We start from the raw sequence: 12,079 nt of genomic DNA on the forward strand, positions 1-12,079 counted from the left end.
AGACATTGGAGAACACAACGGTGCTGCCTTCTCATTGGAGGCTGAAACAATCTGGGAACTTCAGGGTCCTTGTGTTAGCAAAGCAGCAGGCAAAGAAGGAAGTTGGTGTACTGGCCAGGTGATTTGATGATCGCAGGAAAATGGAGTGACTGCTACTCACAGAGGATGGTGGGAGAACAGGGAGAAACATAGCTGAAATGCAGAAGGTTCGAGGAGCATCACAAAGTACTTCTAAATTCTTGTGGTAACAATACATGGATGGAAAGCTAATCAACATGATGCATGTAGGACTGGTAATGGCACAGCACCTGCAGAGTGAAGGTTGGGTGGTGCCACCAGGCCAGGAATGATCAGCAGATGAAGTTCTTGTTGAGGGAAACATAATGTAATAGCAGAAGAAGGAAAATATAAACATCAGTCACCAGCCACAGCCCTGTGATCAGCTGCAAAATCAAGAACTATACGGGGCCCAAGCCCACTCCCAAGAGCTTGGCCATGAGCCCGAGGGGGAGCAGTTCAAGAGAGGCAGAGATCTCAGTGGAGGAATAACTTCCACGGACCTCCCACAAGCTCCCCATACAGCCCTGCCTCAGCATCCCAGGTTCAAATTGTCTGCATTGCCCCTTCCTCCAGTTCTGTACCTCTCACTTCCACACTGTGTCAAATCATACTCCTATGATCAGCTCCGTATTCCCATTGTCTTTATAGGGGCTCAGTCTTCCTTAGTGAACACTGGCTGATACATGTTGGTTCCCTGGTGAAGCATTAGCAGAGCCTTCAGCTGGAAGCCTTTGTTAGAGAGAGGCCAGACCTGAAAAAGCACTCCATTGCCCTCGATCCCCTTGCTCTGTCTCATCTTCTTAAAACACTCTTATCACCTCCAGACATGGTATCATTTCTACACTTGTTCTACACTTGGCTACTTTTTTTTTTTTTTAACCACTTGTATTAGTCTGTTTGGTGTTATTACAAAGAAATACCTGAGGCAGGCTGACTTTGTAAAGGCATTTATTTAAGCTTACAGTTTTGGAGGGTAAGGTTGAAGATTTGGAAGCCCATTTGGTTTAGTCCCTAGTGGGGGCCTCAGAGTGCATGGTGTCACATTGTGACAGCAGCTCAAAGCCAGAGACGACTCAAGGGTCAGGCTCAAGTTTTACCACCACATAAGGATTTCTGATAGGTTCCACCAAATACCACCACCATGGAGACCAAGTTACCAACACATGAACCTTTGGAGGACACACTTGAAGCATATTCAAACCATAGCCACCAAAATCCCTGGTGAACTGATGATGCGCTCAAAAAGAGTTTCTGTAAAAACACCTTTCTAGGTGACCAAATAAATACCAAAACAAAGGGAGGGGAGATTTATTTTGGCTCACAGTATCAGAGGGTTCAGCCTATGGTTGTTTAGCTTCATGCACTTCGGCAGGAACAGCATCCTCTTCCACATAATGGTGGCAGGAACTTATGGAGGAGGAGGCTGTTTACTACATGGTGGACAGGAAGCAGAGAGAGGAAGGGACTGGGGACCAGGTATAATCTTCAAAGCCATGCTCTCAGCTACTCCCTTCCTCTATATAGGCCCCACCTCCCACAGTTTATACCACCCTCCCAAAATAGTGACATCAGGTAGGGACCAAGCTGTGAAGGATATTTCAAACTATAACAATGTCAACAAGGAAAGAAGGAAGTAGAGGAGCAAGAAAAGAATGGGGAGGAAGAAGGTGAATAAGGGGAGAAGGAGAAAAGACACTGAGGAAGCAAGGAAAGGAAGAGCAGGTGAAAAGGGGAGGAAGAGGAGAAGGACAAACAGGGCCTTAATGCACAAGTAATTCTGGACTAGGTGCTTTAAACAGCTGCTCATGAGACAAACTTATGAGGCAAGTATTATTTCCCAATTACAGACGAAGCTGCTAAGGTCCAAGGAATGAAAGGACTTTGTGAGGTCTTTACAAAGTGAATATTCAATAATCCAAATACAGGGTAGCTACTGTCAAAACTAATCTTCTTGCCTTAATACCATGCCACCAGAGCAAAGCAGACATGTCAAAAGAACAGCTGAAACACTGTTTAAAATCACATTAAAGCATTTCAATTGGGTATGAGATTACACTTTTAACTTCTGATCTCGACCAATTTGGTCAGGTACCAATTAATAATTAGTCCTTTTACCTATGACTTAATCTGTTGCATATGTGGGGAGTCTGTGATTTATAATCAATGCTTTATGTAATAGATATGCCATTTTACTGAATATTTTAAACAGCTGATTCTTTATTATAGACAAATGAGTTATTCCATATATAAGGTATGCACTTTAATTTTAAACCACTTAAGAATATTACTATACAAAATAGGAGTTAAAACATTGCAGTAGTAATAATGATAGACAATTCTGTTTACTTCATAAATGGCATGAATCCATTCTCTGAGCAACATGGTGCCTCGTGGGTCACAGCCAATGATAACCCAGCTGGGGTTTCAAATCAGTGGGGGCACCTCAGGGTTATCTTCAAAGTCTGGATCTTCCTCATTAGATACAATTTTAGGTTCACATCCCAGCCTTCTGGGTGCATGTTTTTTCTCTCGAACTATTGTAGTTACATCAGGACATGAATGTTTGCTTGGATCCACTTCTAGTTTCTCAATTTGCTTGCCTCTACAATAAAATGGAAATTATTATCACATCATTTAAATTTTAGTTTCAAATAGATTCAACTCATGTATTGAGCAAGCATTAGAAGGTGTTACCCATACAGCACAGAGATAAAAATAAGAGATTGCTCCTGGCTTCAAGTAGCATACAGAGTTCTAGAAGCAAGATTTTGACCCACAGAGAAATAAAGTGCCAAAGCATCCTACGGAGCTGTGCTAATATGCACAGGTAGTTGGAGGAGAGGTTATCTGGAGGCTTTGCTTACCTCAGAATTGTTTGGATAATTGCAACAATATATCAAACAAAGCCACACAGCTAGGATCAATAAGAGACATACTCCAGGCAGGAGTTACTCCTGAATGCAGCTAGTCCGGTTTTGTGGGTTGGCAGGGGCATTTAGGATACAAGTTCAGGTGCACAGAAAATCTCAGTACACTATCTTCCCTTCCACAAGAACCTATTCTACTGCTCATGCCTAATTCGCTCACGGTAGCCAGAATGAAACAGACCAGGAAAAACCTCCATTGGCCAGTTATTTCCAATATAATGTTCATAAAGAAAACTCTGTGGATGAAGAACGTCTCTGGGTCACTTTCCTGGCAAGTTTTAATTAGTACACCTGCAGTTGGGCCCCATGATCTGTATTTTTATAATGGTTCCCTCCAGTGATTCTGATACTCAAGTTATTTTGCAATCACTGTACCATTCATTCATTCATCATTCAACAGATACATTTTTAATGGCACTGTATTCCAAGGGCTATGGCAGACACCATCTCTTTGCTTTGTGCAAAGAGATAAAGTTCCTGGTAACATCTTATAATGCAGTGTGAGGAACTAACATAGAACTTATTAAAGCATTCTGCAATTGTCTCATTTTTGGTCTGTTTTCCTAAAAGAATGATATCTTTAAGGCAAACAGTTTGTCTTTTTTTTTTTATCTTGAATCCTTGGTCTATAGCTATATTGAATAAATACTTGGTGAATAAGTGAAAAAAAGTATTGTTCTATTGAAGAAACAATGAAATCATGGAAGGAATTATCTCTGACATAAAGAAAATCACAACCAATCTAATGCGGGGGCTCAAAACTGATGTCTTCAGATGAACTTCATCCAGCAGATGCCTTCTGCTGGGAAGAAGGCTGTTTTCTTGTGAGAGTGTAAACTCTTTCTACTGTTCTCAAAACTCCACCTTGATTCCTGAACTCTGCTCAGATCTTGATGGCATTTGAGGTTTTTAGGACTTTGTCTAATACACATGGACTTGCTGAAGAAAAATGCAAAGTATAGAAAGACCATAAAATAGTGTTTTGAAGACCCGGAATATAAACTCTGTAAAAGAAGGCAGGATTGGCTGTGCCTCCTCTGAAGAGATGACAAAGGTGTGATCCAAAGATGTGCTAAAGATGTTTAAATATGCAGATGAGTAGAAAAGGGAAAGCCAGGTAAGTGACTGGTGTGGACACAGGACCTGAGCACACATTCTCCTCAAATGCTTCTCTGATGCAGTATTTGGTAACTTCTCTGCCTTTAAAAGGGTAGAGACTCCTGGCCTCAGCTATGAAGTTACTTATCATCAAAGCACAGAAAACAGTAGCTATCACAAGGTTGGTGGCTGCCTGCACAGACAGGTATGCACATGGAGGGCCAGAGTTGACTCTCTTTGGAAAGGCCTGCAAGGCTGGGCCTTAGTTGGTCAATGTTTCCTTCTATCAATATGAAACGTTCCCTGAGCAATAAGGATGACTGACCAAGGCTAGAAGAGTGTACAGCCAACAGGGATTGTGCTTTCCTTTTGGAGGTGTAGGACTTTGGTCCATGAGAGGCACCTTCCCTGCCTCTCTGAGAAAACCCTGAGCTAGAAGTCTCTGATGGGCTTCCTTGATGCAACACTTCACTTGTGCTGTCACACTTACTGCTGGAGGAATGAAGGGTGACCTGTGTCACTTCACAGGGAGAGAACTTAGAAGCTTGAACCTGGTTTTTCTTAGACTTTTCCCTTTGTTTAATTGCTTCGTGGTCTTTTGCTGTAATAAATATCATCCATGAATATGACTATTGGACTGAGTTCCAAATCCTAATGAGTCAATGCCCTCTGTTGCTCCCTATCCTGAGTCCTTTACTTGTACCATCAAACTCTGAGACAACACCACTGTCACCTTCTTCTGACCCAGGAGGAGGTCAAGGGGACTATCAGCCACAGCCACACAGAGAAGTGGGCAGTGCTTGGGACTAAGTACAAGAGTGTGGCACTAACGCTGCACATGCTATTACTCAGAAACCAGGCACCATATTCACAACAGTCAGTGGTTTTTCTATCCTTGGAATTTGGTTCATAAGATTATATCCACTGAAGAGTTTTCAAAGTCAGCACTAATACTGAAACCAAGTGTCATAATCAGAGCAAATGCATGGCCTGTTAGGTCTCTTTCATCTCACTCATTTCCTGGTAATAGAAAAATTACATCTGCTATTGAAAATCAGGAAGCAGTAGTGTATCCAGTTTAGGGTGCTTGGAGTAAGTGACTCAGCCACTATGTTCTTCAGTGGACTCATCTTTAAAGTAGGGGTGACAATAGGGCTGCTGTCAAGATCCAATGAGTGACAGATGTGAAGGATGCAGAGCAGTGGCAGATGCTCAGCAGACATCCAGCAACTTTGGGGTACTGTGCAGCAAGGAGAAGCAGAGGCCATTAGACAGAAATCTAGAGTCAGTCATTTAGCTCAGCATGCTTTACAGTATACATCTTTTGGGTGCCCAGTGCTATGATCAGTGCTAGGAATTTAAAGATAAGATCTGGCTTGTACCCATAATAGAAGCAGGAGGTCAGACACGTACTCAATAGGTACACTCAAGTGCGTCAAGAGTTCTGTAAATGGGATCAACAAATACTGCTGAAGCACCCAGGAAGAAGCAATGTATATATGGTTGGAATCATGCAGGATGGGGAACCTGGCACTGAAGGAAGAAAGGATGTCATTAGATTTTGAAGGGGAAGGACAGCTCAAAAAAAAAGCCAGACAAGAAGTAAGGAGACATTTGTACTGCTCACTTTGAGTGTGATATCTTCAGAGAATAAGGTACCTACATCTGGGTATACCTGCCCAGTTCAGCCGTGGCATGGCCTCAGTAAATGAGGGCAGGATAGATGCATTAACTCAGCATGTAGAGGAGATGCCATCAGAAGAATGTGTGCATCAGAGGAGGGAAGTCTTTGCATACGTGGCAAGGATTAATCCTACAAATCTTGGGAACTGGGTCATCTCAACCACCATGTTTCCCTTTTCCTTTTGGGGATACCTAAGTACTAGGATGAATTTAGGGAAGTTAGAGCCAGTGGTTTGTTTTCAAAGTAAAGGAATGATGTTTAATGCCCATTCATTATATTTTAGTGACAGGTAAATTTAGTTAGAAAACAGAATACTAACACTATTTCCATTCAAGTTTCCAATTTTTCTGTGATTGCTATTGGACACAGGCAAGATTATTTACTTTCTCTCTTCTTAGCTGAACACAATTCAGTTACCAATTTTTCAATAAGACATTATTGAGTACCTATGCGTATCCAGGTTTGTGTGGGTCCTGGAGACTAAAAATGAAGTGAGGAAAATGAAAAGGCTTCCCCACATCCCCATGAGCTCACACTGAAATCTGCTAACTGTTATCAGCAAAAGGAGATTTTACAACCAGAGTAATTGCTGTTTTTAAAGCCATATGATTTGTACCCAAGTGAGGCAATTTCACTGACCAAATTGGTCCAGCTGTTTTGAAGAGTTGAAAGAGGCAGCTATGAGAGTTTTCAATCTTATAGTATGTGAACAGGCTTATCTGATGCTTACACAATCAATGACCCCAACCCATCCCATCCCTGCCTCCCTTGGGCTTATGTGTCAAGGAGAGAAGAGCAGGAGTTAAGAAGAAGCTGGAGTCAAGAGTCAGGCTCACGAGTGGGCTGAGCAAAGATATTTCACTTAATATATGCAGTTTTAATCACTTTTGAAATCTTTTTGTTGAGTACAATTCATGTACAGAACAGTGCCCAAATCATATGGGTATAGGTTTCATGAACTGAGCCCCACAGACTAAGGAAGAGACCCACTCAGCACTCTAGGACCCCTACCCCACCATGCCACTTCCAGTCATCACACCCCCACCATAGCAAATGTGTGAGCTCAAAGCCTCAGGTCCTGAAAGAGGGTGCACCTTCTCTCTGACTCTAGGTTCCAGCAGAAACCCTGGATCTCAGGAAAGGTGGGATTCCAAAACCAAGGGATGGATCGGATCACACGTGCTCTGAATGACATATGGCTATTCCACCTCTCATACTAGTGCATGGGGATACATTTCTGCCAGCAAGGAGTCAGGTGGCTGCCTCCTGGAGCCTGGCAAGGAGACTGTCCTTTATTTTGCTCTCTCTTATGTGGGTTTCTTATGCTGCTGTAAGAAATTACCAAAACTGCCAGATCACAGAATTAACTGAGGTGTCCACTGACAGATGAATGGTTGAAGACAATGTGCATTGTGTGCCCACAATGGAGTATTATTCAGCCATAAAAAGGATGATCTTGTCATTTGCATCCAAGTAGATGGAACAGGAGGATGTTTTGTTAATGAAATAAGTCATATGCATGTACTCTTTCTTATGTGGAAGCTAAAAACAGTCACTCTGGTTGTAGAATAGTGATTACTACATGCTGGGAAGGGTGGGGGATATTAAAGGAGGATAGGTAACTAGTACCATAATAGGAATAGAGAGCAGGAATAAGTTCTCATGTTCTACAGCACAGTGTTATTAACTATGGTTTACAACAACTTATTGTGCATTTTATGAAAAACTAAAAGAGCAAACATCAAGTCTCTGAAAGAGACAAATGATAAGGAACTAGAAATATTAATGGCTCTCATTTGCTCATTACACACATATTGAAACATCACAGCATAGCTCACAAGTATGTGTTATTATTATGTATTAACTAAAAGGAAAAGTAAAATGTAAAAAGAATGCCATTTAGCTTTTTTAAATGTTTGAAAAAATAAAAAAGGAATATGTCATATCATGAAAAAATTACATGAAATTAAAGTTTCAATGCCCATAAATATAAAGTTGTATTGGAACACACACACATACAAAGAAATGATTGCAATTTAGTGGTTTCAAATGATGTGCATGTGTTATCTCAAAGTTTCATAGGTCAGAGGTTTAACATGATCTCACTGGGCTAAAATCAAGGAGTCAGGATGCATGTGTCTGATCTGGACAGATGGGTTCAGTTGTTTCCTGACCTTTTCCATCTTCTAGAGACTGCCCACATTCCTTGGTATGTGGCCCCTTCCATCTTCAAAGCTACTAGTGGCCATCTGAATCTTCCTCACACAGCATCACTCTGACCCTAACTCTCCTCTCTCCTTTTTAGTGATTACGACGGGCCCACCAGCATTAACCAGGCTCCTTTCCGTGTTGGAAGGTCATCTGATCTCCTCTGAAACCTGACTTTCCCTGGCCATGGAAGATCCTATTCACAGGCCACAGTTTTGCCTCCTGATGTAGGGCTGTGATATGTGGTCTTACTATGTGAGGCTTCAGAAGTCATCCATGACACTGAAGGAAAGAACAAGAGAATCACAGAGATGCTACCCTAGGGGCTTGACTGCCAAGCTGCTGAGCCATCCACAGAACCACCTACCTCTAGACTGATTACCATTTGGGGTAATTAATCATCCAAAAATGTTAAGTACATCTTATGTATTGCATTCCTTATAGCAACATACAACCTAACTGAGATAAGTCAGGTATGAATGTCATCTTCACATTGAAACATAAGGACAGAATGCTAACATCTGCCTGTGGGCCAGGAATCCCATGGATCAGTATGAATCCTAACATGGCTAAGAGATAACCTGTTACAGCTCCAACTAAGTTCTTATAACTACAGTTATCATGTATTGGAGTTACTTAACTGTATAAATAATAACAATATCGTAAAGATGATCACTGACATTGACAGGGAGCTATCTACTTTGGAAGATGTTTTCTAATGAAAGTGTAGGCATCTAAGTTTTCAAGGACCTATGTTACAGTTGCTATTAAATAAAGCTTGCCTTTCAAAATTACTATGCTCTTATTTAAAAGGCCATGCTATCTGTGTCTTAATTAACTAAATATCTAAATTCATCTACTATAAATATGCTGCCCTTGATTATAATAATTTTGAGAAAAAATAACCTATCTCCCTTTAAGTATCCTATCTCTTGGGCTGGAATGAGTGTCAGTAATAAACAGTGAACTCAGCCAATGTGCAGTGGTCTGCAGTTCACCTGCTTCAGGTAGTGTGGAAAATGGACTCAATGCAGTACAGGACTTTAATCACTCATGAATCTCTGGGGTAATAAACAATGTGCAACTAATCCTGGGGCACTTGAGGATCCCTCTAATCTCCAACATAAAGAGAAGAAGGGCTTTTCTTGCTTCTGTTTCCTGCTTATTGTCAGAGGGCCTAAGGACAGATGCCCACCACTGGTTTTATGCACTACTTGTCAACAAACAGATGTATCATGAAGCAGGAAAAAGAGCATCTAAAATCAATCACCAGATGTAAAACCCACTGACACCTCTTTATGTTAATGAACATAAAGAAAGGCCTTTTCTTCTGCTAAAACAGTGAGCTAGCATATTGGGACCAAAGACTTCAATCTCTCACGGAGAATTTGAGATTATAAAAGACCTGATAAGATCATATGAAGTTACAGGGTCAGAATTCAGTGAAAGTAGAAAACAAGGAGAAACAGAGTCCTGCAGCCATCTGTACACTGAGGACATTTGCCTAGCCCCTGAGACTGTGCCTTGGCCTTGCTGATCTGGACTCTGAGGACAAAAAACAACCACTGCACTCCCCATTGCCAGGTGGGATGTCTAAAAGGATGCCATTTCCATAAGAGGGGTACAGAACCAAAGGGCTTCTTTGTGTTAACAGTGAATGAAGAGCCAAGTGTAGTGGCACAGGTCTGTAACCCCAACATTTAGGAGGTAAAGGAGTAAGGATCTTGAGTTTGAGGCTAGCCTGGCTATGCAATGAGATCCTGTCTCAAAACCAAACCAAAACAAGCCAAACAAAATATAAATAAAACCCCTTTAATCACTTGCCCAGGGGATTTTGGGGAAATCTGCCTCAGAGGGGCAGGAGAGGCTGAACTATCATCACAGTCTGGCAAGTTTACAACAAGAGGTAAATAAAAATCTTGAATTTAGGGGGAAGCAGTTTCAAATTGGCAGTGGTCTGAGGAATCGGTCTTGAAGCACATGCCACTACTCCCTGGCCAACTACATCCCAGGCCTCTGAGAAGTCCCCAAACTACTTCCAGCCTTACTTATCCAACCCTGTTTCCTTGGTGGTAGTTACCTGAAGCCACAGTGAGAAATAGTTTGTTTTCTCTTCTCTGAGAGGAACTGGGGATTGAGCCTTCAAGAGAAGGCTGCTCACTAACAAGACCCCCATTTAAATGAGAAGAGATATTCATCGAAATAAATAGGCAAATTGCAACATAGAAATACAAAACATTTGAAAAGGAAAGGCAACATGACTCTTCCAAAAGTTCATACTTCCCTAATAACTGAATCCATATTGAGAAATAGTTGAAATGCCAGACAAAGAATTCAAAGGACTACTTGTAAAAAATAATCAATGAATGGATGGATGAAATAAGGGGATGAATAAAGCAAAGAAGTCAGTTCAAGACTCAGAGGAGAAATTCAACAACTTGGACAAGAAATTCAGTAAAGAGAGAGATTCTGAAAGAAAAAAAGGAAATCATAGCAATAAAAAACTCAAGAAATCAAATTAAAAGGGCTGGAGGTATGGCTCAAGTGGTACAGCACTAGCAAGTGCAAAGCTCTGAGTTCAACCTCCCTCCCCCCAAAAAAATCAAATAAAAATCTCAATGGATAGAAGCACCAAAAGATAAGATCAGATAGAAGAAAGAATATCCAGGATTGAAGATGAGGTTGAGGAATTATTATATGCACATAGCAATAAAGGAAAAGAAATACAATCATGGCTATAACATTCAAGATCTCTGGGACGTGATGAAGAGACAAAACCTATGAATCTGTAGTGCAGAAGAGGGAGCCAAGATAAGACAAAAAAGCCTAAAAAATCTATTCAATAAATTTATAGTAGAAATTTCCAAAGTCTAGGAAAAGAAATATACATCCAAGTATAGGAGGCATTTAGAAACCCATATAGATGTCATATATCATATTATATTTAAAATGTTAAGAGTACAGAGCAAAGAAAGAATACAGAAATCTTCAAAAGTGCTAAGTTATTTACAAAGTCAACCTATTACAATAAAAGTAGACTAATCAGCAGAAACAATAAAGGCCAGGATGGCATGCACTAGTGTATTTTTGAGTCCTGAATGAAAATAACTGCCCACCAAGGTACTATATCCATCAAAATTATCCCTTAAAATTGAAGGAGAAATAAATGCCTTCCATGATATCTATAAACTAATGTAATTCATAACCACTAAACCAGCATTGCAGAAGATACTTAACAGAACACGAAACACAGAAGAGGAAGAAAGATACACATAATCACAAGAGCTTCTGAAAGAACAAATCTCATCAGAAGAATAGATAAACAAATGAGATTTAGTAAGGAATCAAACATTATGAACTCAGCAAACTTCTAAGATGAATAAGGGGGAAATTAGTATACACCTTCTAATAATTATTCTACATGTAAATGGCCCCGAATCTCCAATTAAAAGATACATACTGGAAAATACAACAAGAGTTGGGCTTTAATTCAATTGGTATAAAGCCTGCCTACCGAGTGTGAGGCCCTGAGTTCAAGCATCAGTACCACCAAAAAAGGTGCCAAGTTATGGGTTGGAGGTATGGCTTAAGTATTAGAGCATTTGTTCAGCATGCACAAAGACTCTGAGTTTAAACTTCAGTACCACCACCAAGAAAAAAAAGGAAAGAAAGAAATATTGGTCAATTGAATTAAATAAACAAGATCCAAATGGTTTCTACCTGTATGAAGCTCACCTCACTAGAAAGGGCATACAAAGACTAAAAATGAAGGGATAGAAAATGACATTCTAATCAAATGGTGTCCAAAAGCAAGCTGGAATACTATAATCATATCTGTCAGAAAAAACAAAGAATGTCACTGCATATTAATAAAGGGAACAACCCTTCAAGAAGATATAATGATTTTAAATATATTTGGACTAAATGTTGGTGTACCCAATTTCATAAAAATGTACAACTGCACATAAAGGGATAGGTTCAGATATAACAACAATGGGTGACTTCAATATCCCACTTTCATAAATAAATAAATCATCTAGATACAAAATCAACAAAGAAACTTTAGTGTCAAACTGCACCATAGATCAAGTGGACTTATCAG

The 12,079-nt window shown here is 40.4% G+C and overlaps 1 protein-coding gene across 6 annotated transcripts in view; it reads right to left on the reverse strand.

Moving 5' to 3' along the window:
- Positions 1–991: 991 nt before the first annotated feature.
- Positions 992–12,079, reverse strand: part of Dnaaf11 (dynein axonemal assembly factor 11) — a 123,792-nt gene continuing 112,704 nt past the window's right edge. For 4 of the 6 annotated variants that reach the window (XM_074069242.1, XM_074069241.1, XM_074069240.1 and 1 more), the window contains exon 12: positions 992–2,662. In XM_074069242.1, the coding sequence (XP_073925343.1) occupies positions 2,485–2,662 (178 nt within the window). In that variant the 3' untranslated portion in view covers positions 992–2,484. The remainder of the gene's footprint in view (positions 2,663–12,079) is intronic. The other 2 variants (XM_074069245.1, XM_074069244.1) reach the window with 1 other exon arrangement.

The sequence above is a fragment of the Castor canadensis genome, chromosome 3, assembly GCF_047511655.1.
Source record: "Castor canadensis chromosome 3, mCasCan1.hap1v2, whole genome shotgun sequence".
Taxonomy (NCBI): Eukaryota; Metazoa; Chordata; class Mammalia; order Rodentia; family Castoridae; genus Castor; species Castor canadensis.